At 42.1% G+C, this 25544-nt stretch overlaps 1 protein-coding gene across 2 annotated transcripts in view; it reads left to right on the forward strand.

The window, feature by feature from the left end:
- The window catches only part of LOC124556841, a 594435-nt gene that overhangs the window by 250898 nt on the left and 317993 nt on the right, over window positions 1–25544 (forward strand). For both annotated transcript variants that reach the window (XM_047130858.1, XM_047130859.1), the window contains exon 2: window positions 7701–7810. In XM_047130858.1, coding sequence (XP_046986814.1) covers window positions 7701–7810 — 110 coding nt within the window. The remainder of the gene's footprint in view (window positions 1–7700; window positions 7811–25544) is intronic.

Consider the following 25544-nt stretch of genomic DNA (forward strand, 5'->3'; position numbering starts at 1 on the left):
AAGTGTCGCAATTTCTAGCGCCATAGTGACTCCGATTTCGCTTGTGTTAGCCTTTATGTACCTGAGACGAGGAGTTGTTCAGAAATGTGATCCAGGAACAATTAGAATTCCTTTAGACTGGATTCCCCGAGCGAGGGATGAGAGTAGTTTGATACGTTAAGGATTAGTTTGATAACTTTCTGGTAAATGGGAATAATTGCTGTTGTAATAAGTCTACATATACTCCGCAAATCACGCTGTCTGGCATAAGGCTCTTCAGACCACCTTCACAATAATTCTCTATTATTCCAGTCTCGAACAGTATGCGGAAGAAACGAACACCTGTATCTTTCCGTGCAAGCTCTGACTTCCCTTATTTTATTGATGATGATCGTTTCTCCCTATGTAGATGGGCGTCAACAACATATTTTCGCATTCGGAGAAGAAAGTTGGTGATTGAAATTCCGCCAGTAGGTTTTGCTGCAACGAAAAACGCCTTTGTTTTAATGATGTCAACCCAAAATCCTGTTTCATGTCAGTGACTGCCGCCCCCCCCCTCCCCCCCCCCCCCCCCCCCCACCATTTCTCGATAGTACAAAACTTGCTGCTCTTCTTCGAAATATTCCTTTAATCCTATCTGGTAAGGATCCCACACCGTGCAGTGGTACTCCAAAAGAGGGCGGACAAGCGTAGCATAGCCAGTATCTTTAATAGGTCTGTTGCATCTTCTAAGTGTTCCTCTGTAAAACGCAGTCTTTGGTTCCCCTTCCGCACAACATTTTCTATTCCAATTTAAGTTGTTCGTTGTAATTCCTAGGTATCTAGTTGAATTTTATGGCCTTTCGACATGGTTGATTGATCGTGTAACCGAAGTTTAACGGATTCCTTTTAGCACTCGGGTGGATGACCTCTCACTTTTCATTATTTAGGGTCAGTAGCAAATTTTCACATCATCTATACATTCATTTTCAGGTTAAGTGTAGGATTACCGAAGGGGGCAGTGCAGTGGGGCTATCCAGTCTTTGGACAGAAAATTGTCTTCAGCAAAAGTAAAGAGAAGCTGTGTGGAAGCCACCGTGGAGCGTTGTCAGTAGCCGCCAGTGTGGTGATGGGGTCACGTGTAGGAAACAGTACCAGGCACGCAAGTGGATTTCAAAGCAAGAATATTCGGGCTGAGCAGTGAATGGTGCCGGATAGCGGTAACCGTGCAGCACTGTCTCCACGCCAGAGCAGGTCACCTGTTACGGCAACATGACTGGGCATAGATTTTAGTGAAACAGAGGGGCGCTGGAGGCACGTAAATAAGTCTGGATGTTAAGTCTCTCCCACGAAAGTGCAAACGCAGGAACCATGCTAGTAATGTGTACAGGGAATGCTTTACAGGGAGGGTGCAGGGGGCAGGCACGAGGGAGGGGAGGGGGTGTTTCGTGCTGGACAGCATATGACGGCACACACAGAAAATAGAAATTGGACGCCATTCGCTGCCGCGCAGGAGGCGCTTGGGACAGGGGGTGCTACATGCTGAAACTCGTGTGACAACACACTTAAAAGTTAAAAACTAGACACTGCCGGCTGTTGCACAGGGGTGTGAGGTGTATGTGCTGTGCACGTGGGTGGATGTGTTTTCCAGAATGATGTCTGAGATATGAGAGTGCCGATGCTGATGCCAGCGAAACAGTAAGAGTGCAACAGTCAGATGTAATATGACACAACAGGCAAGAAAGCACTGATCTCGATGTCAGCACTGCTCTGCCCAGTACTGGCAGTGACCCACTACTAACGTTCTCCCCAAATATTAAATTCTTTAGTAAAGTTTTTCACAGTTTGGGCTGCAAAGGGTTAAGACTGTTTCACTTGTTCCTTAGCTGTTCAGTATCAGCTTGAAGTAAGCCAGAACATGTAATGCAGCTGATTATTAGAGATCGTACCCGGATCCATTTGCCGTGAAATCTCAAAGACTTTGCCATTCGCTGCTACTTTTCTTGTAACTGAAAATGCCAGAAGCTTCTGGATTCTGTAAGACTACCAATAACGTCGTACCGTCAAAACGCGATGCTTTCTTCTCGTTTAAGAGAATGTAAAAACAGTTAAAAATGTGGATATAGAAAATATGTGCCTGTACCTGAATGTTACCTGCCTTCCGGGAAAATACGTAAAAGACTCGTACAAGCTTATTCTCTCTGTTCAGTACATAAGTATTGTAAAGTGGTATGTTTGGTGATTCATAAAGAAAGTTATTCAATCGACTTGGGTATTACTTTTTTAAAAAAATCCCTTCCAGATCCCGATCATAATACTTTTGGCTACAATCCATCTCCCTTCGTGCGTGAATTGAGAACTTTACGTTGGGAGTAGTTTCTGTTGCTTTGGCAGAGAAGGAGCAGGTGGTTGCAATCAACTCGGCATTCTATCAACTGAGCACTTATCATCTCTCAGCTGACAAGTGTGTTTGATGAAGAGTCCTCACACAGGACAGACATAGCAGAAATCACGACGACTGAACACCCAGTCTTAAATTCTATCGTTTTCAGTTCAGCTACTGTATCGCTATTGCTAAACATTTGGTCTCGATGGTTAGATATGATACATTCGCAAGAACATAAAGACGATGGAGTGGCTGCCAATCTGTTGCAAATAAGTAATCCACTAATCTGAGTATGGTGCATATATACCGTACAGAGGTGTGTGTGTGTGTGTGTGTGTGTGTGTGTGTGTGTGTGTGTGTGTGTGTGTGTGTGTGTGAGGGGGGGGGGGCAGGAGGAGGAGGAGGACGACGACGACGACAACTACTGGATCGACGACCTCGGTGGCATGGCGGCATTCTTGGATGAACAGGACGCGACAGCAAGAAAAAGACGAACCGACGGCCACTGTATTGTAATTCGCAGAACCCGTCCTTCTGTGGCAGTGTGGCAAGGAGCAGGCGGTACGCTTGATCCCGCAGCCTGCCCAGCGAGGGGACACGCCATACATTTTTACAAGGTGAAAACTGGATAGCAGCACACGTGTGAGTAGCTTGCTCGAAATATGGCGTCAAAAAACATTCGTGCTATTCGTACTCAGCAAGAGCTCTCTCTCTCTCTCTCTCTCTCTCTCTCTCTCTCTCTCTCCCTCCCCCCTTTTTGTTAAGGGTAATTAAAACTACAACGGTAAGTGTCGAGAGAGTCGTTCAAAAGAATTCCGTAGATGATCCGCTCACATAGAAGAACCGTTTGGAATGGGAATCAGCGTCACTGAACCGAATATTTAGTTTACAAAACCTTTTTTGTGCTAAGCAAACTATGAAGTTGTGTAGGATAGTGGTTCATAAGGCTACTTTTTACCGTTCCTTATGTCAACCCACACACAATCACTTCGTTGGACATGCGAAGAATGTTCATCACATACGGTTTGAAACATATCTATGTGCAGTGATCGTTCTTGTATATCTGATGGATAAACTCCGAAACGCGTCATGTGAGCGATAAAGTCATTCCTTGCCTGAACTGCTATTCGCACGTGGTAAGTGCCTTAGCTTACTTCCAAACGTAACTTCCCATTTTAAACTCGCCAGTTTTGACGAGTAAGTGAAAATTAAGGAAAATGAAAGCTCTTGTTGTATTGCGTTCGTTCGTAATCGCAGACGTACTCTCAAATCTTCGAACGCTCTGCGGCTGATCCTTGCATATAAATACTGCTGACGAAGTTTCCCCAGAAGTGTAAATCTTCACTCTGCTAAAACTAAAGAAAGTAGAATACAGAGATATTAAATACGATCCACTATGTCCATCTGTAATGAAAACCGGTAAATACATTTGTGAGCATGTAACTTCCCAGAGATATTACCTCTGGCTTTTATAGTTCGCTCCACTTCAGTTTCTGTTCAGATCTCTTGCTTTTCCCTACCTGTCACGAACAGAAATCAAATTGAGTAGATCCTGTATAAAGATCCGATCTCAGCAACGTAGCACGATCTCGGTTTCACTATTTTCCACTGTCGTCGTAATTTGACGTAAAAAAAAAAAAAAAAAAAAAAACTGTTTTGCTCGCGAGCTCAGAACGAACTAGACAGATGGTACATTGCCGGTAACTGTATAGTCCTAATCGTTAGCTGCCTCCTAGCATGGCAGATCCTCAACAAATTAAATAAAGGCCTAAACTCGCTACTCGTCGGGCTCACTACACGTCTGCAGTTAGTGTCCACATACTAGCAGCTTTCTGTTCCGCTGTGAGCAATTACGTGTTTGGTGAGGTAGCAGACTCCAAACGTTCATTGCATGCAGTTGCACTCAGTTTTCGCTCGGAAACTGATTCAAATGGATCTGCATTTACCGCCAGCAGCAGTCGGTGCCCTTCTCCTCCGTCCCAGCCAACTAGCACGTTTGTACGACCACTGTTCTCTCCCTGTAGAAATGTCGGACAGCTCTCGTTTATACGCCAACGATTCGGGAAAGTTGCTGAACACGACAGCTCCCTTCTGCGATTGCGCCCCATTCTGCTGCGCTGATCCCATGCACTGCACTTCTCTGCTGCCACTTAAATCACGTGACCGCCTGGAACCAGTTTTACGCTATAGTTTTAAGACGGTAGCTAATACTTTTGTCCGGTGATCTCGGAAAATACTCAGTTAATTCCGTGTGCACAGACGTAAATGTGAGAGATGTGATAGCCATGGCGAGCGAGTAGAGAGGACTGTGCCTCCCACGCAGCGGTGACGATGTCCGCACAGCCTTGGGCCGGCGGCTACCTCCGAATCCACTCCGCCGTCCAAATTAGAAACTGCGTCAACCACTTCCGTAACCAGCGTAAACAAGTTCCACGCTCCTACTTCGCCGGATAGCGTTGCTGACTCGTAAATTACTCCACATAATCGTGTAACTTCAACAGACCAGTACAACAACTTTTTGTGCGTTCTGGCGAGGGAGAAATTTAATGAATTTAAAATCGCCGTTAAAGGCGACGAAGCTAAGGAAAAATTAAGAGTGCCGTTGAGTCAGAGTTAAAAGTAACTGTGTACTTCTCATTTCAAAGCCGGTTAGGGGAACAGCATTGTACCCACTACTCGGGAAAGAAAAGAAAGTAAGGATGTAACGTCTCGTCGACCACGAAATCATTTGGAACAAAGCACAAGCTGCGATGGGGGAGGAAATCGTACTGTCTTTCCAAAGGAACCACTCCAGCATTTGCGTAAAGCGATTTCAGGAAACCGCGGGGATTTACAGAGCCGCTCCCCCAAATAAGAGCGGTGGAACATAAGAAAGTAAGTCCTTACGAGATTTTCACTCTGCAGCGGAATGTGCGTTGATATGAAACTTCGTGGCAAATTAAAATTGTGTGCCGGACCGAGACTCGAACTCGGGACCTTCACCTTTCGCGGGCAAGAGCTCTACCATCTCAGCTACCCAAGCACGACTCACGGTCTGGCATAGTTTTAATCTGCCAGAAAGTTTAATATCAGAGCACACTCGGCTGCATATTGAAAATATCATTCTGGAAACATCCCCCAGGCTGTGGCTAAGCCATGTCTCCGCAATATCCTTTCTTCCAGGAGTAATAGTTCTGCAAGGTTCGGAGAAGAGCTTCTGTGAAGTTTGAAAGGTAGGAGTCGAGGTACTGGCAGAATTGAAGCTGTGAGGGCGGGTCGTGAGAGAGTAGAGCATTTGCACGCGAAAGGCGAAGGTCCCGAGTTCGAGTCTCGGTCCCGCACACAGTTTTAATTTGCCAGGAAGTTTCATATCAGCGCACACTCTGCTGCAGAGTGAAAATCTACCCCCCCCCCCCCCCCCCCGCCCCCTTCTCCTCCATTTTCTGGTTGGGGACTTCAATGCCCACCACCCGCTTTGGGGTGGTCAGCTAGCTCGGCGCTTTGAATGGTTCGCTCTTAATGCACACTCAAGTGACCAATTTCCATGTGTCCTTAGATTACAGCCACAACTGCCATCTATGCGCCCAAGACACTGGAAGTTTTCCCAAGCCGATTGGACACTCATCTCCTCTCTAGCAACATCTGATGACTGTCAATTTCCTAGCATCGACGATCGGGTCATTCATGTTAACGGAAGTTATTCTTACAGCCGCGGAACGTTCAATACGTCGTACCTCCCATTTGCCCCGGCGCCCCACAGTTCCTTTCTGGAACGAGACATGCCGTGACGCAGTACACGAGCGGAGACGTGATCTTCACGTTTTCCGCCACCACCCTACGTTGCCCAACTGTACCCACTATAAGCAGTTACATGGGCGATGCCGTCGCATCATACGCGATAGCAAGAAGGCAAGCTGGGACTTATTTACCAGCTCCCTTAACACCTTCATTCCCTCATCTGTTGTTCGGAGTCTAATTAGACGATTATCGGGTCCGTCTAGTTTCTCCCTGACCGCAGTGATAACTGTCGCGCAGAGTACCACAGTGGACCCAATCGCAATTTCTAACTTATTGGATCAACACTTTACCGTGATTTCGAGCTCTTAATATTAGCCGTCAGCCTCTCTCCCGAAGAAACGAGCGGCAGAAGTGCGACCACTTGCTTTCTCCTCTCAAAATCGCAAAAGCTATAATACCGTTTTCCCTACGCGGGAACTCCAACACGCAGTCTTCGTCTCGCTCTTCTGCCCCAGGACCGGGTGGCATCCACGTCGAAATGTTGCTGCATTTATCATACCGTAGTCTGCGTTACGAAGGCACATCCGCGCGGGGTGACGTGCGTGATTCAGTCTCGTAGATGATTGATTCTGGGTGGTGAACGACCGCTACAATATTCTAACTTTTAAAATGACTTCCTATTTCGTGAAGTCTGAATGTACTCCTTTGTAGGACTCGTAACTTTCTCCACTTCTGTTACGGAACTGAGTGTAGACACAGTACGAATTACTATTCTTTATATCACGTGTGAGAATTTGTAAATCATTATTTTGAACTCTGAACTGTTTTCAGCTTGTGAATATTTCGTGTACAGTGATTACGAGATCGACTTAGTTTTCTAGTATCTTCGATTACAATTTAGTTCGCCGATTTTGCTACCAATCTCGTAACGCTCACAACGTAACTACTGCATTTGATAAGTGTGTTTCCTGTCTGTATTATAACTGAATATCGTAGGACCCCTTCCAGTTTATTTGAAATGTCTTTTCTCGAATAAACGTTATTCAGCATAATTCTCAGTAGCCTACATCAATAACAGACATTAGAAAAGAACCATTTTTATTAAATTATTCATCTAACTTTTATTTTGTACTGCTGTGTATTTTATTAATTCGCAATTCTAGCCAATTGATAGACTATTTGACTGCAGAATCACTGCTACAGGTTATTTGCAGCGAGTTAGTAGCGGGGCTTGAAAGCAGGCGGGCGCGGCTCGACCCTATAACTACGTCCAGCTATTCCCTTTAATCAGAGTCGTGCGTAGCCAAAGTATCTGAAGTATGAACAACCACAGGTAAAGCCACAACTAGTTTGCTCGTATGGCACGCTGTTTGGAATAGCAACTAAACCAGCAGTAACCGTTAGGTACCGTCGCAGTCGGTTGCTGCGTTAAAGGTATAATTCTAATTACCCTGAAAGGAAAGAAACGGCCGAGAAAATAGAAATACGGATATACGGTGTTGGACACAGTACCTTTATAAGTGCTTTGGGGAAGGCCTTTCTGCGCCACCACTATGGTAGCACCTATATCATCATGATCCTTGTGATTGCGAAGAAAGCTTTGCTTTGTTGGTGCCAATGCTTTCTCTTCTTGTTACAGGGAAGTGTACAGCGTCTGGTATGGTCGCGTTGGCTCGACAAACCATGTTCCTTCAGAAAAAGTTCAGCAACTTTTTAACGATATGCAGCTATATCCTTCAAAATCGCAAGGTAAGTTTAGCGTCTCATGAACTTCTCTAAAAACTACTGCTAAACGTATTTATAACGTAATTTCAGCATTCTCACATTAAAAAATATTCAGTACAAGTAAGTTGGTGATAAACAAAAAAAATGCTTTTCACGCTGCACAATTTCATCCTATATTTCTAGAGCGATATTTGCACCTTTTGCAAAGACCCCTGATTTTTTCCTCAGAAGATGACCTGATATCAGCATACGTGCTCAGCGGTACAGTTTCCAACAGCGTATTTCATCCGCGTATATCCATTCAACGGATTATTTAAGGCCGGGTCTAAATGTGTCGTCTTGTTTCTCATACACCCGTTGACCGGGGAAATTTGGATTATTTTGTTTGGTTAAACTTCTCAGTTATAGTTATTCATACAGTATGTAGCCGTTACGAATGCAACAAATTAAGAACAACACGTTTCGGAATTGATTGCGGTGGACGAAATTTCAGCTTCGTAACTGGTATCAGCAGGCCCGGCCTGAGGGCCGTTGTTATCAAACAACGCTATGTAAACAGCGCTTCTTTGCTTTGTGTGATAATTTGCTTTTAAGGCTATTCGTAGTTAGCCCTGGTTTTTCAAATGAGAAGTTGAATTTTATGTTGACATCTTACAGGAGATCATTTTAGATTGATTTTGATGATCTGCTGCTTTTTCTTTTTTCAATATACGATGCATGTGGATAGCAACATTTATTTAGAGATATCCAAATAAATCGTCAGTTTATCGTAACAAGACCTCGGAGCTCTGAATTCAGAGAAATTTTATTCCACCTATGTGAATAGTTTTTCGAGGGGGGGGGGGGGGGGGGGGGGGGGGGGGGGGAAGAAGCTATTAAGATTCTCGCGAGGGTTGACAAGGCCTAGCACATAAAACTGCGAAGTCTTCTTACACTAAATGTCATTTATTCACGCGGCGAATTTACATTCCCCTGCAAAACCGATCAGTATGTTGCTGGTCTGTATTACTCCTTAGGAAGGAAAGATCCAGTTACCATCGCAGTAAATGATTACTTACTTCGTTGCTGATACCACCTTTCCGCTTGGGTGCTGAACCCACCCACTCTGTGGTTCAGCGGGCATGAACACAATGGAGAAACAAATGCGCCAGAGAACGAAATTTGCTTTTGGAAGTAGCCCGACAAAAACCAGAATACTGGCACACGAACCCTGTTAGAGTAAAGGCAACAGACGATATAGCAGCGCAAAGTGCAGTTTTGTTTTACGAAGAAGTTGATGCTGCTACTTCATAAACAGTGTAAGCGCTCTTCCGGCTCAGAGATGGTCGTAGTTAGTGATTTCCTATCACCGCTGGTAAGATAGGAAACTGTTCTTGACAAAACCCCATGTAGGGTGTATTACATATAGGGCGTGGGACTGTGCACCAGGCTAATTTCGAAAATAAAGCCGTGCACTTAACCCGCCTACGTGTAACGAAACTAACAGCGATCAGGAAAGTCCAGTTATAATATCTGTGCGAGACTTGAAGTGTGTGTGACAAAATTAACTTTCCCGTCAAGCGTAAGGTACCTAGTACAGTACGATTTGTGAATGCAAAGTTAAATCCGCCCAATAGAAATTTTGAAGACAGATAACCCATGTTTCCAGAATGAAATTTTCACTCTGCAGCGGGTATTGCGCTGATTCGAAAGTTCCTGTCAAATTAAAACTGCGTGCCAGACCGAGAGTCGAACTCGGGACCTTTATCTTTCGCGGGCAAGTGCTCTACCAACTGAGCTACCCAAGCACGACTCACAACCTGTTCTCTCAGCTTTACTTCCGCCAGTACCTCGTCTCCTACCTTCCAAACTTCACAGAAGCTCTCTTGCTTCTCAAACTTGCAGGAAGTTTGCAAGGTAGGAGACGAGGTACTGGCGGAAGTAAAGCTGAGAGAACGGGCTGTGAGTCGTGCTTGGGTAGCTCAGTTGATGCGGGCACGGTAGCTCAGCCCGTTCGGTCAGAGCGCTAGCTACCCTCTGTAACAAAAAAAGAGTGAATGGATCAACGAAGAACCTGATTGGGTGTAATCGGATGTCCGCCCCGAACAAATTGGACGAACGATGTAGAAAAAAATGAAATCAACAAAAAAGTTACTAGAGCACTTACCCGCGAAAGGTAAAGGTCCCGAGTTCGAGTCTCGGTCCGACACACCGTTTCAATCTGCCAGGAAGTTACAGGTAACCAATGTTTATGGAAATATGACTGAAGCTTCAGTTAAAAAGATTGTGCAACATGTTTAATGGCGGACGAACGAATACTTAAGAGAATGATCGGTCCGACCTTCAGTTGTGACAACTCAAATCGAGGATTGAAGAAGAAATTATGCAGGACAGACATTTGATTACTGACGGACTAAGTATGCGCTTTCCTGAAATTCTTCATCAAGTTGTAGTGATCCAGGTGGGTTTCTCGACTTTTGACCGAAGAATGTAACAAAACGTCAAATGGCAGCTGTAGTGACTTGACTTCTCTCACTCGGTACGACAATTTTATAAAGTACTTTGCTTACTGGTGAGAAGGGGCCACAAATGCAGACCCTTCACGAACTGCGGCGCGGGTTGTGCGTCTTCACGATAACGCTCACACACATTCTGCTGCGTTGACGTAAGATTTGCTTCGGCAGTTCCAGGTTTTCGATGTCTACCTTATAGTGACTGTCATTTTTTCCCAGTTCTTTGTGAGTGGAAAGTACTACGGAAAGGACAACGAAATGGAAGAGGACTGTGGTGATTGGTTCAAATAGTTCGCAGTTATGTATGCATATTGCATACCTGTTGGAAAAAACAATTTTCTTTCATTAACTCTAATAAAATGAAAATGGCTGGGCCAACAAACATTATTTATTTGTGCTTCTTTCGTTACTTCGCGTTAGAACAGTTCCATATTTAAAGTTGAATAACTATTACGATTTTTTGTTGTATTGATTTATGTTTATTTCAAACCAGTTTTCAACATATTAAGCCCTCTCCAGGAAACAACTGACTAGCTTCTGAAAAGGACACTATTTGTTAGGTAACCACACATTATATGCAAAGATACACTCCTCGCATGGAGTGTTGGGCATAAGACTTGTTTCTTAACATTGAAATCATAATTTACATAGTGGACTATGTTAAGTACGATAAATTATTGAACTACACAATATTACAGGTTAAACGGTTATAACGCTAAATTTTGCGAGGTCCTGACATAGACTGAGAAACTGTTAAACTGAGCACATTTTATGTTCTGCAACAAACATGACAACTATGGTATCGCAACCATATAACCTGTAATACTCTAAGATTCTGTATTTTAGATTTTTGTGTGTAATACTGTCAATCGCCTAGTTTGCTTTACGGTGTTCGGCGCACAATATAAATGAAGAGTGCTCAGTTAAACAGTTTCTCATTATCAAGACTTCACAAAATTCAGCATTAGAAACCGTGTAACCTGTAATATTGTGTAGTTCATTTGTTGCACTTAACAACATTGATCAGTGTGTAAATTGTAATTTCAACGTAACTGATAAAAGTTCGATGCACAAAACACTATGCAAGTGGAGTGTATCTTTGCTTGTAATGTGTCCCTGTTAGAAGCTAGTCGGTCGTTTCCTAAGCTGGCCTAAGAAATTTTGCAAATTTGTGGTAATATCTGATGGGACCAAACTGCTTAGGTCTTCGGTCCCTAAGCGTACACACTACTTAATTTAACTTAAACGAACTTACGCTACCGACAACACAAATACAAACACCAATGCCCGAGGGAGGACTCGAACCTCCGACCGGGGGACCGTGCGGACCGTGAGAAGCCGCATAAGGCCGCGGGGCTGGCCTAATAAGTCAAAAACTAGACCGAAAAACGAAAATCAGCAACAGTGTACTTGTTATTCAACCTTAAACTTAATTTACTTACGGAATGGCCCTCGTAATTTCGAGGGAGTAAGGATGTGACCAAAGAGGGTTCGTTAAGTCACTCAACTTCGCGATTCACGGCTGGGCTTCCGTACAGCACTTGCAATGTCCAACAAGACACACACACACACACACACACACACACACACACACACACACACACACACACACACACACACACACACTCACTCTCTTGGGTGGGTATATTCTGAAAACGTTTCATTCAAACAACTCAGCTACACTTCACTTTTCTACGTGTCGATTTTGTAGTCACCATGACAGACTATTGGTAGACAATTATTGAAGTTTTAGCCTCGTATATTTCGCACAGTACTTGCTCGATGTTCCATTTGTAGTACCAAATTAGTACTCTCTGTGAATAAATTTCGAACTATATTTCGTGCTGCTATTGGCCAGGCAGTATCGTAAGAGTGCTCTTCTAGTAACTAGGTTTCTGTTTACTATTAATTATTAGAGTACACTTTCCTGAAATAAATCGCACGCTTTTACGCTATTGAAACCACGTTAAAATCATAGTTTCACATAACAGTAACGCCACAGTGCTTGCATACTCCGGCCGTCCAACTGCACGACATACACGCAGACATTCCTCGGCCCGAACAGCTGGAGCGTAATTGACAACACGGCTAAAAACGCGTCGACATGGCACTCAGTGTGCTCGCATAACACGAAATGTCCAAAGATAAGGCTTACAACAGCAGACTATGCAGCTTTGACTACCTATAGAGACACTAACCGGAATAAATTTTTAGTCGGCAAACCACCGTGCAATGTGTAGGTGACGATACGTCGTTGTCCCACTTAGTCTCTTACGGTATGCAGCTATCTGTGTGAGTCAGAATTTCTGTAGGTTATACGTAGTCCGTGATTCGGCGTCTCGTGACTTTCCAGTTGGGGCCGCGGTCGGAATCAGACGTCACACAGGATGAGACAGCAGGCTCTTCAACCAACTGCGCGAGGCAGTGCCCGCGATTTGTGACTGCAACGGCAGCTGTCCGCTGTATCTGGCTCGAGCGTTTAAAATTCTTAGATTATCCCCATTAAATCGCACATATCCTCCCTTGTCCATATTCTAGTCGGGTCGTTCTGTTTGTAGTGTATATATGAAGTTCCTCGTCAAGTCACTAAGGACTTCAGCTTATAAAAAGTGCGATGCAAATTTACTGTATTCTTCCACGTCAGATAAAAATGGTTTCATCATTCTCACTTTTTTAAAGAATCGTAAAGTCATTCTTACTTCGAAACACGTGCACATATTTATACTGAACTGGGATTGAATCTGGCAGTGATACAGAAAGCAGTCTCGCAATTCTTTGGTCCATGTTTCTTGGCATGTCGAAGAATTCGAACTAATTAACTTCTGAGAGACAGCGCACTTGCGTCTAGGGTAGGCAGCGCAAAAGCACATTCTTTACACTTTTCAATTTTTCACTTGTGCTTTTCTGGTTACAAGACAGTGAAAATTGTATCCAATATACCTAGGATCGTACTTCAATATGTCATACAAATAAGTTTGAAGTTAGGAAATCGTGTAAAGTTATATTTAACAATATGTTAAAAATAACGAAATTTACTCGAGGCCTGAGGCAATCATCCTATTTGTGTGGAATTTTGCCCCATAACAAAAGAAGTTATTGTAACGGACCAAAGGAGACTTAGAGTATTTGACAGGTACTGCCATTATTAACTTCTGTGGTGTTTTATTGTATCAAAATCACTACCATCACGATTGTCTAAATCACCGTGCTCGTACAAAACATCGATACACGACAGTAACTTACCATTAATTTAAAAACAAAACATTTTAATACAAGGGAACACATTGTACAATTGTTGTTTGGCCTTTTCTTGTCACATTTCTATACAGTGTTCCCAGTACAGTCTGTTTTCCTGTTTTGTCTTCATTCTAGAATCGATGGGGTGGAAAATTAATAGAAAACTTTGAAAACAAAGCTATGGTTGTGAAACGTGACAAAGGGAAGTCAGCCATTGTTATGTATGTATATGAATGTATCCACAATATCTTTGTATTTCATGTACATTTTCATAAAATCAAATTCAGAGTGACCTCACACTCCAATTTCAAGCCCATGGTAAGGAAATCACTGAAATCTTCTGATTTCGTGTTTTCTAACTCTCATGACGTAAAGTGCTTTCTTATGAACCTATCAGCACCAAAGATACATTCACAACGAAGGATTCATAAGTCTATTTCTCCTGTGTGTTCCAGAGTTAGCTCAAGAATACCTGCATATTTTAGTGGTAGGAAGCTAAAAGAAGTAATCAGCAATTTTTATATTCATGAAAAGAACTTCTCAATTGAGAATCTCTGTGATCCTACTGAAGATATCAAAGATGTACTAGCACTAGACAGTGCCAGATATGCCGCAGTGGACGTAGTAAACTGTTACACCAATTATTTGTGACAGAAACGAGATAATTGAAAACAACCTATTAAACACACAGTTATCAAAGGCTGAGATACATGAACTCGTTGAACTGTTAGGCGTAATCATGTCACATAATTATGTTGATGACGATTATCCTGCATGATGGTACAACTGAAGAGATTGAAAACCTTCCAGCAGTATACACAACAACATTAACTTCACTGTAGAACATGTAATAGATACAGGAAGCAATTTTCTTGAGCTTACATTTTATAATGTAAACAACAAACATTCCTTTTAAATCTACCAAAAATCCTCCACGAGAGATATTGTCATAAGAAACTCCTCCTGTCACCCAGTGCAACACAAAAGGGCGTTCTTCAGATTTTCACTTAATAGTATACACAAAGCCCCACTCAGTTGTCTTAAAGAACAAAGAAATCGACATTACCAAAGGAATTGCGCACAAGAATGATTACAACCCGAATATAACTGATAAACTTCACAACAAACTCAAAAAGAAACAATACACACCACCTACATCAAATTCTCAAGAACACAAACATATATATGCTCGTATCCCTTTTATAGGAAAAGTTTCGTAGCAGGTAGCTAACCTTTTTCGTAACAGTGATATTCAGGTATTTTCCAGCACTAACAAAAAGCTACATCAGCACATCATTCATTGCAACAAGATAAATAAGTGTCTCAGCAAATCAGGTATCTATAAGCTTTTATGTGACAATTGCTCACAGTTCTACATAAACCAGACAGAAAGAAGTTTCACTATAAGATACTGGGAACACATGGATGCCTTCCAGCTAAATAATTTTGGTAGATCCACTTTCGGAACACTTACGAAAGACAATTACCACTTCGCTACAGCCATTAAAGACAACCTGCAGATACTACACAGTCAACAAAGGAAAGAATCAGTCTTCTTCAAGAGCTCGAAATTTATATTCATGGCTCCAAATCACTTCACGTAATTCTCAATGAACAAGTTAATTTCTACACATCTTTACTGAAATACTTTAAAAACCAAAAACTTCAACTCATTTCACCTTCAAAAGCAGCAATGCTTTGGAGGAAAAAAGACAAATTTAAACTTGCATAATTTTCCAGCAACTATACTGTATTTTATAAATGATAGTGTGGGGTTTCACAATGTAACAATTTCATTCACATAATTTGTAATATCTGTTATGTATCTAGCATCTCTGTATTTCTTTGATCTAAGCTGTTTGACGATAATCTGTTTTCCAATGTAAGCACCCTCTATGTTGTGAGCTCGTGTTATTCTGAAGTTAGTTACATCTTAAGTGCCACTACTGTATCAAAGACATAATATGGAAGCACCAAAAAAAAACGAAATATTTTTTGTAAAAGAACGTGATAAATGTAATACGAAAACGATAGGGATGCATCAGCTACATGTAAGTACTGTAATATTTCACAACACGTGTCGCTTATCCACTCCCACATGTTTCAAAAAATTTGTGTCCATGTAATCATCACAGTATTTGTTTTTGATTTAAATACGGAATTTGGAAACATGTTCATGAACATAAACCACCTGAAGAGGGGCTAAAGCTCGAAACCGTGTGTTAAATAGAATCACTTACTGTGAGTGGAAGCGGTTATTATTCTACAACCTATTTACATTACAAAGTTGCTAAAAAAAAGGTTCCATTTGTACTTCGTTGAACCCCATTGTACTTCAGATACAGATTTTCTCCAGTTACCCCCAACTTAAATTATGACGAGCGATTAATGAGCGAACCCAGTCTTCCCTGCCACTTGTGTTTCTATATTAAACGGGTGATTTGCATAGTTAACTTCGCCTAATTAATATGCTAAACGTCGGAAGTGTTTAAACGTAAGACCTTAGAACATAGAATCCACATAGATACAGGGCTCCGCGAATTCAGTTTCCTCGGTCTCAGAAAATATTTATATGTTGCGGAGACATTACGTCGAAGCCTTTTAGCTGCATTTTTTCTAATGGAAGATACATTGTTTATTAGCCTCTTAGCCCCCTGTATCGTTTTAGCGAACAACGGCACGTGAAGGAAGTTTTATCTCGTAGTTCGTGTAAGATGAAGGTTGAACTAATCTGGTTAATACAGAATCCGTTCGATGTGAAATAGTGAAGTAAAAATTACGATCCGTTAAGTATGTTAAATAAACCTACGCCTACAGTTTTTAAACCGAAGAAAGAAAAGCCAAACCTTTCGGGCCCAAAGGTACGCATGCGGACATGGGTCTTCACTTGTGGCACTGATTTCTAAACTTCGGCTAGCAGCTGCCGTATATAGCAACTTGTTATGCTGTCAACTAAGCTTAAAGCGTGAGTTAGGTTATGTACTTACATACGAGGTATTGGTATTTCTTCGGGATTTTGTTATAACCCACAGACAGCCATCGATTACATGGTAAATACTTCGGTCCTTAGTTCCAAAAAACTAATTCGTCAAATACCTCGAAAGCTTCAGAGTGGAAACCTCTAACACAACAGAGCTGACTGACTCTTCCACCGTTGCCGGCCAGAGTGGCCGAGCGGTTCTAGGCGCTACAGTCTGGAACCCCGCGACCGCTACGGTCGAAGGTTCGAATCCTGCCTCGGACATGGATGTTTGTGATGTCCTTAGGTTAGCTAGGTTTAAGTAGTTCTAAGTTCCAAGGGACTGACGACCTTAGAAGTTAAGTCCCATAGTGCTCAGAGCCATTTCTTCCACCATTAGAGCTCCCAACTGAAGATGCAGAGCTGCCGCACTACAAGTAAAAACAGCAGATCCGAATGTTCGCCCCGTGCGCACCATTGCTTCCGCTTATTCTGGATAACATCGAATATTACAGGACATACTTTTCTTAAATTAATAAGAAAGACCGCAAACCTTTTAGAAAACGCGAAGGTGAAAAGAATACTTTTTATACGCCTACACATCATTTCCTTGCTGTGTACCTGTATTCATTACATTACTCTGAACTTAGGGATCTTATGGGCACGTATAGTAAGTTGCTATCTTTACGTTAGTTCTCGCGAAACCGTGTTAGGTAACTTTCGAGAATGTGGACTGGAAGAAGCCTGTGCCACAGACCTTCATCTCACGAGAATAAGGATCGGTCATTTCTCCCCCGCTCAGTACGCTAATGGAATGGTAAAGAATATCTGTAATGTTGATACCGTGTGTCCTCGGCCATACACTGTACAGCGACTTGAGGGAGTATAGATCTAAGTGTGTAACAGATGAAAGCTGGGTGTGGGTCGGTTTATTCGAAAGGTGTTGTAAAGTAATGTGTGGTTATCGAGAATGAGGCCGGCGGCGGACACCTCTGTGACGAGGTCTGGTCGTCGCCTTGACCGGCTTCTGCGAGGCCGATCCGCTGCTGTCAGAGGTTATCTGGCCTGCAGAACAGCTGCTTTATCCTAACACAGTCTTGGCTCAACCTAATAGCGAGTTCGGGAAAGCTTCGAATTCCTTATGTTCTCGTATTAAGTCGATACGAAATTTGAAAGTCGAGCCACTTCACGAAGGAAATCATTCTGGTTACTTTGTGTACCAGTTTCCTTTCTTTCAAAGTAAGCTGGTGGAAAAAACACCAATTTAGCAAACGTACAACCACTCGCTTGACGAAAGATCTGTATCTTCAGAATGGAAAGTTATACAGATCACACCAATACACAAGAAAGGAAATAGAAGTAATACAGGGTATCTCAGGGGCAGTGGCCAGTATTCAGGAATACGACAGGAACGAACATTCAGAGCAAAAAGCCTAGTAAACATGGGCACCAGGGAATCTGGTTTATCCCATATTTCTATACTTTCAGGAGGCTTTTGACAGCATTCCTCTCGAGCGGATTCTAATCAGATTGCGTGCCTCGGAGTATCGTCTCAGTAGTTGTGCCACTGGATTCGCAAATTCCTGTCACAAACATCACATTTCGTAGAAAGCGGTGAGAAGTAATTAATTGAAAGGAAAATTATATCTGAGCTCCCCCAAGGAAGCGTTATAGGCATTCTGCTGTTGTTAGTCTCCTGAGCAATATATGTAGAGTATCTGAGCAGCCATCTTAGACAGTTTTCATATGAAACTGTCGCTTAAATCAAGTAAAGTTATTAGAAGATAAAACGAATTACAAAATGACGTAGTGAAGATATCGGCATACTGTGAAAAATGCTAGTCATGGAGGTTATAGAAAAAGTTCAAAATAGGACAGCACGCATTTTATTTCAAAGAAGTAGGAGAGCATGTGTCCCGGATGTGACAAGCTGGGCTGTCATTAAAACAAAGGCGTTTTTCGTTGCGGCGACACCTTTTCACGAAATTTCAATCACCAACATTCTCCTCCGAATACCAAGTGCTGCCACCTACGTAGGGAGAAACGACCCCTACGAAATTAAATCTGAACTGGCACGGTAAACTTTAGGTGTTAATTTTCCCCACGTGCTGAGGGAGGAGGGGGGGGGGGGGGGGGAAATGGGGTACCACTTGGCGCGTTATCATGTAGACAAACGTAGATGTGGAATGAACAGCCAGATGAACGTCGATCTTTCTTCAATCGTCGGATAGGCACCAGACATTGAATTAGAAATTAAATGCGAAGAAGCGACAAGTAACTTCTAGGCAGATTAAAACTGTGTGCCGGGTCGAGACTCGAACGCGGTACCTTTACCTTTCGTGGACAAGTGTTCTACCGACTGAGCTACCCGAGCACGATTCACCACCTATCCTCCCAGCTTTAATTCCGCCAGTACTCCCTCTCCTACCTTCCAAACTTCACAGAAGCTCTCCTGGAAGAAAGGCGTGATAGTTCTAAAAGTTTCGGAGGAGAGCTTCTGAGAAGTCTGGAAGGTAGGAGAGGACGAACTGGCGGAAGGAGAGCTTTGCTCGGGTAGCTTGGTCGTTACATACATATATACATACATACATACATACATACATACATACATCCTTGTTCCATAGATCATGAATACGACATTTCGTAATGATGTGGAACGTGTCACTGTAACAAGTTTTCTTCACACGAAATAATTAATATATATGTATTTTTCAGTTATTACTTTATATCTAAGAATTCATCTATTGAGTAGGAGGAGTCATCATTAAGAAATTCTTTTAATTTGCCCGCGAAACGGAGTTTTAGTCTCCCACCAAGTTTCGTCCCGGCGGATACTCCGCTGCAGAGTACAATTTTCGTCCTGGAAGTGACAAGGACCGTCAATATAGCATCAAAACTTCATTAATTCTCAGTTCGGCGAAAAAGTTCCTTCTATTTTGCACTTCGGTATCCAAATACGTTACCTTTTCAGGAAACTTTGATGAATTTGAGTTAAAGGTCGCCTTGAGTGAGCACCTCAACTGAGCAGAAAATGTCCTCACGTGCAACAAGACTGTCCTTCTAAAGTTAGATTTGTACACTGTGATACGTACACGCGATCTGCCGAACCTCCATTATTGTAATGTCATCAGACACGGCACGAGGAGTCAAAGCTCTTTACAGCCAGCACGAGCTATAAATTATTGTGTCCGTTATATGAGCAACATTCGTCTAGTTGACCATGTCAGTGCCTCATACACCCAGTATGGACGGTTGCGGCCAGACTGTGCGTGTGCCCTCCCCCTCTCCTGCCCCCTCCCCCTCCTCACACTCTTTTCTGAAGTCCATTGTCCTCAGTTGAAATCTACCCATAATAATTTGCCTTTGTTGTTCTACTTTCCATAAACTAATACAAACGCTGCTTTTTCTGCTGCAAACATATTGCTTTTCACTATGTATGTTGTAATTAATTCAAAGTGTCGCATCCCATATTAAATGTAAGTCTCCTTCGAAAATTTGTGTCCTATTATTATGAACATTATAAAAATGCTGTATATAGAATGCCTGGGTTATACAGGGTGTAAATTCGCTAAAACTAAAACTCTCCCTCGCTCCCCATAGGGTGGGGTTTGAGAGAGAGGAATTAGTTTTACAAAAGTTGACGCAAATATTAATTTTTTCCGCAGATTCGGACAGCTTTGTTTCGTGGTCATGAGGCCACACAACTTTTAATTATCAAACAAATCATCTGACTAGCTAACCAACTAACCAAACATCCTGCTTACTAACGAGTAAACTCATTAATTACACAACTGACTCACGAACCTAATTTTTTATTAGATTCGGAGTAATCACTCTTGTTGTCGAAAAGTGTCACAACTGGGGTGCTTGCTTAATTTGAGTCTTTTGGTTTCGGGTGGAAAAACGTAGAAAAACGACATTCATAAAGTTACTGACTTAAATCGCATTGTTCACACCTTTATTTTATTTCGGAATATCGCGGCTGTTGCGTCGTTTAGAAAAATGTTCAAATGTGTGTGAATTTCTAAAGGACCGAACTGCTGAGGTCATCGGTCCCTAGTCCTACACACTACTTAAACGAACTTACGCTAAGGAAACACACACACACACACACACACACACACACACACACAAAATGCCCGAGGGAGGACTCGAACCTCCGGCGGGAGGGGCCGCGCAGTCCGTGACATGGCGCCCTAGACCGTTCGGACATTCCGCTCGGCTACGTCGTTTGCATTTTTAGAATAATGTACGATAATAAATATCCCACTCAGCACTGATCGATGATCGATGCTCTTATCGAGCCCTTGCTGATGAGCGCCGTAATGTTTCGGAGTGCCGCCGATAGGCAGCGCAGGGACGAGAAAGTAGCCCTTTCTCGTAAAAAACACTGGGCTTTAGAAATTATAAGTATTAATGTCATAAACGCGCTGTATCTTTTACCCGTCTGAGCATTCAGACAGCAATACATCATCGTCTATAACGGTTGTCTTTCGGGCGAATTATGTTTGATTACCTTATGTGACTGCATTCGCGGCTTTTGCCCGCTACCAGTCGCGTTTGACGCAGAGTTAGTGTTGCTAGGTGGAATTTCGCCGAGCGGGCAGCTTCTCGCTCACAGAAATTTTAACCCTGCCTTTCTCGACGCCCCTTACCTTTCCACTCTGGAGATTAATAGGTGGCATATCTCATTATGAATTACCTTTCTGTGGAAGAAAAAACTGAGAGTGTACATTTATGGAGAAAGTGGGAGAAAATTTGATGATGCAGTCGCGCATTATGCGCCAAGTATGATCACGCTCCTCTTTTGTTAGAGTTATTAAACAATTTACTGCGGAATGTAGCGTGAACCAGAAAAAAAAACCGTGCAGCTATTGTTTGTGGAGAAAACAAGCAAGTAGCAGTCCTAGCTGTTGTGGCTCATAATCCACGTGCGAGCACAAGAGAAATATCAAGGCAATCAAGAATGTCGCACATGAGTGTTTGGAAAATCCTGACACTCCACACATTTCATCCATACCATGTATCCATGCATCAGAAACTACATGGCGATGACTTCCAAACCCATCTAACGTTTTGTCACTGGGAAGTTCAGCGGATGCAAACAGAAAGAGTACTTTTCTTCGATAAGGCAACATTCACAAACCACGGCGAAGGTAATCACCATAACACGCATTACTGGAGTGAACAGAACCCACACTGGATTCGAGAAGTCGACAGTCAGCGACCTTGGTCAGTTAATGTTTAGTGTGGTGACATGTTAGTCTGAAGAGAGATATTTGAAGGGAAAAGAGATCGTACTCACAAGGGAACCTCCCCATCGCACCCCCCTCAGATTTAGTTGTAAGTTGGCACAGTGGATAGGCCTTGAAAAACCGAACACAGATCAATCGAGAAAACAGGAAGAAGTTGTGTGGAACTATAAAAAAATAAACAAAATACACAAACTGAGTAGTCCACGCGAAGATAGGCAACATCATGGACATTTCGAGATAAGGAGCGTCGTGGTCCCGTGGTTAGCGTGAGCAGCTGCGGAACGAGAGGTCCTCGGTTCAAGTATTCCTTCGAGTGAAAACTTTAATTTCTTCACTTTTTCAAAGTTATGATCTGTCCGTTCGTTCATTGACGTTTTTGTTCACTGTAATAAGTTTAGTGTCTGTGTTTTGCAGCCGCACCGCAAAACCGTGCGATTAGTAGACGAAAGGACGTGCCTCTCCAATGGGAACCGAAAACTTTTGATCGCAAGGTCATAGGTCAACCGAATCCTCCACAGGAAAACACGTCTGATATATTCTATACGATACTGGTGAATAATGTGCGTCACATGACAGGAATATGTTGTCGACCCACCTAACTTGTACACTTGGCGAATGGGTAAAAAAGATTCTTCTTCGTTGCCCGATTTAGGTTTTCTTGTGGATGTGATAATTACTCCCAAAAAAGTGATAAAAACATAAGAGTTTGTCACATAAACTGCAACAAATGAATCCAAAAGTCTCTCACTCGCACACTTTTCCCTGTGCTCTGTCAAAACATATGTTTTTTACGTTTTCAAATTTTCCCGTGTGTAGACCGTCAAATCCTGCATATGTCCAAGCAAATCTGAACATATCCTGGAATTTTGGAGAGCGAAGTTGATTGTGTGAGTGCCTGAACTTTCATAATTGTCTGAAAATAAAAATTAATCTTTTTGCTCGAAGGAAGACTTGAACCAAGGACCTCTAGCTCCGCAGCTGCTCACGCTAACCACGGGACCACGGCGCTCCTGTGTTCTGTCGGTCCTTTATGTTGCCTATCTTGCACATGGACTACTCAGTTTGTATATTTTGCTTATTTTTTCATAGTTCCACACAACTTCTTCCTGTTTTCTCGATTGATCTGTATTCAGTTTTTCAAGGTCTATCCACTGTGGCAACTTACAACTAAATCTGAGGGGGGTGCGATGGGGAGGTTCCCTTGTCAGAGGGGACGATCTAAAATTAAAGATTTTGTCAATGTTAAATATGAGGGCAGAGTCTGGGCAGGTTTTCATTTAAGTTCGCAAAATTGGGACAGAAGCGTGTGACAAGCAGTTGGAAACAGTGGATTTGGCCTGAAGAAAGGAATTTTCTTATGTACAACGAATCTAATGTAATTTGCAATTTTCAACCCTCAGTTAGTGTCCAGCAAAAAACACTTTTTCTTCGTAAAAGAACCCGAAGGCGTATTGCGCAAATGAAACGTTGTCCTCTGTTTTCTTATGTATTGGTCTATACGTTTCGTAAATTCCGAAATGTGCGAACTAATTGGTTTTCCATTAATTTACTACTCAAATAAAGGATCATAACAACAACTACTATAAACCATCATAATATGTGAGGTGGACCATAGTTAGAGTAACATTGGTACCTGACTGGGGTAAAATTTTTAATAATTAATATTGGGTGTGGTAATAGTTGAAAATAAAATTGTAGTAATATCAAATATTTTTTCACTGACTTGAACGCTTGCAAACAAGTAATTATATGCACACACATGCTGTGCAGACAAAATGGAAAAAGAAAAACTTTGGAAATAGGACCATAGTTACGGGAAATTACGGTACTGTTAGTGTTAATGTCATATTGGAGACTGAGAATGATGTTCTGAACAATAATGCATCCGTATTTGCTTCATTTGCAGACTACTTACTATATCTGTTACAAGCTGTATGTTTGTAAGTTGGTTCGTACCTCCAGATGCATGTGGAAAGAGCAAGCCATTAATTCTTACTTTCCCCTGCCCTTAAATTTTTAGACAGAAAGAATACATCCAAAGAAACAGTGTCGGCATTTTAGCTGCTAAGACACACTGCAAGTATTTGAAAAAAAAATGGTGAAAATTGGGAAATTAGTTGCTGGGTACACCCCTGCCGTAGCTGAAGCAGAAGGCGCATGCGCAAAACGGCGGGTGCATAGCTTTGCTAAACAGTAACAGGGCACAGTGGGATCGTAATTTGTTAAGTGAATTTCAGTTTCCGTTGATAGTTTCACTTGCACAATTTTCGATGTTACATTTACAACTGCCGGCCGGGATGGCTGAGCGGTTCTACGCGCTACAGTCTGGAACCGCGCGACCGCTACGGTCGCAGGTTCGAATCCTGCCTCGGGAATGTGGGTGTGTGTGTGTCCTTAGGTTGGTTAGGTTCAATTAGTTCTAAGTTCTAGAGAACTGACGACCTTCGGAGTTAAGTCCCATAGTGCTCAGAGCCATACATTTGCAACTCTTGTAATACCCATAATAATTGGCAGTTACTTTTACGGTATCGCTATGTGATAACAATGGAGGTGAAGACGAACTAATTTTGTGTTTGCTTCTTATAAGATAGCTAATAGCATTTGTCTTTGCGCAGGTTCCAGAGTTTCACAGTAATGTGGAATGGAATTGATGCATTTTCTGAAAGAGGGGCCCGTAAGTCTATGTGCCCTTATGCGCGAAATTATGGTAATCAGCGGGTAATACAGAAAACTCTGTTTTCTTTCATAATCTCGGTCGTATAGGTCAGGTAGAGCCTTCTTAATGCTTGTGTGTGCAGCATTCCTCATTCTATGTAATGTAGCTGGAATTGTGTTCAAATTCACAAATACTTTTTTTGAAATACAAAGTAGACTCACTAACATACGAAGGACCATATACGTCATTCCGATTTTGGAAACAGAAATACAGTAATGGTGTATTGAAGAACCTGAGACTAGATAAACAGTGGCGTTTAATCCAGTGGAGCCAGAAAAAGGATACCAGGGATTTATTTAAGTTTGGGGATGATGAAAGTAGTACGTGGTTATATAATATCCTTGAAGATAGTCACTAGCAACCAGATGCTATTTAGGTACTGGACATCCATGGAGGACAAGAGGAAGTAGAAGAAAAACGGTACCAGAGAAACTGTTCATCATAGTGTATGGACCACAGTACAAAGCATTGGTTTTTCATTTGCAGAGTTATATTTTGTTATCCATTTACTTCCTGCTGTTAACTGTTGTGCCTTTCTGAGGGTGCCCTGATCGTAGGTATTGTTAAGTATATTACGCTTACGTATTGTGTTCTGACGGTTAAAGTAACACTTGATGAAACAAATTTTTGCTCATTATAACCTAATAACACTGATTTATGTGGAAAGGGCCTTTAAATCTTAATCAGAAATATTATTTTTCTCATAAAAGACATAGATTAAGACATCCTGTATTAGGAAAGATTCACTTATTTGTGATATACATCCTATTAAAATATACTTGTAAATTAGAATTAAGTCGTTATTCAGACGTATTGAAAGTGCTTAAACCGTCCTGTGTCAAGTAATCATTTTCTCCTATAAGCCTTCCTTCCGTAAAATGCCACAATTAATCTTTTCAACTTCGCAAAGATGAAATATGAAGTAAATGGTATGCAGTCAAAATCACCTACTTCCTCTAAAGACCTACAGAAGTGTTATTTATTAGTTAATTTCTTGTACATTCATTCGAATGATGTTGACATTTCGTGTTGGAACATTCGAAGATATAGGAAATAAGGACCATTCTATGAATTGCGCATCGAACGAAGATTGTTGCGC

Source organism: Schistocerca americana, chromosome X (assembly GCF_021461395.2).
Source record: "Schistocerca americana isolate TAMUIC-IGC-003095 chromosome X, iqSchAmer2.1, whole genome shotgun sequence".
In the NCBI taxonomy this organism is placed as follows: domain Eukaryota; kingdom Metazoa; phylum Arthropoda; class Insecta; order Orthoptera; family Acrididae; genus Schistocerca; species Schistocerca americana.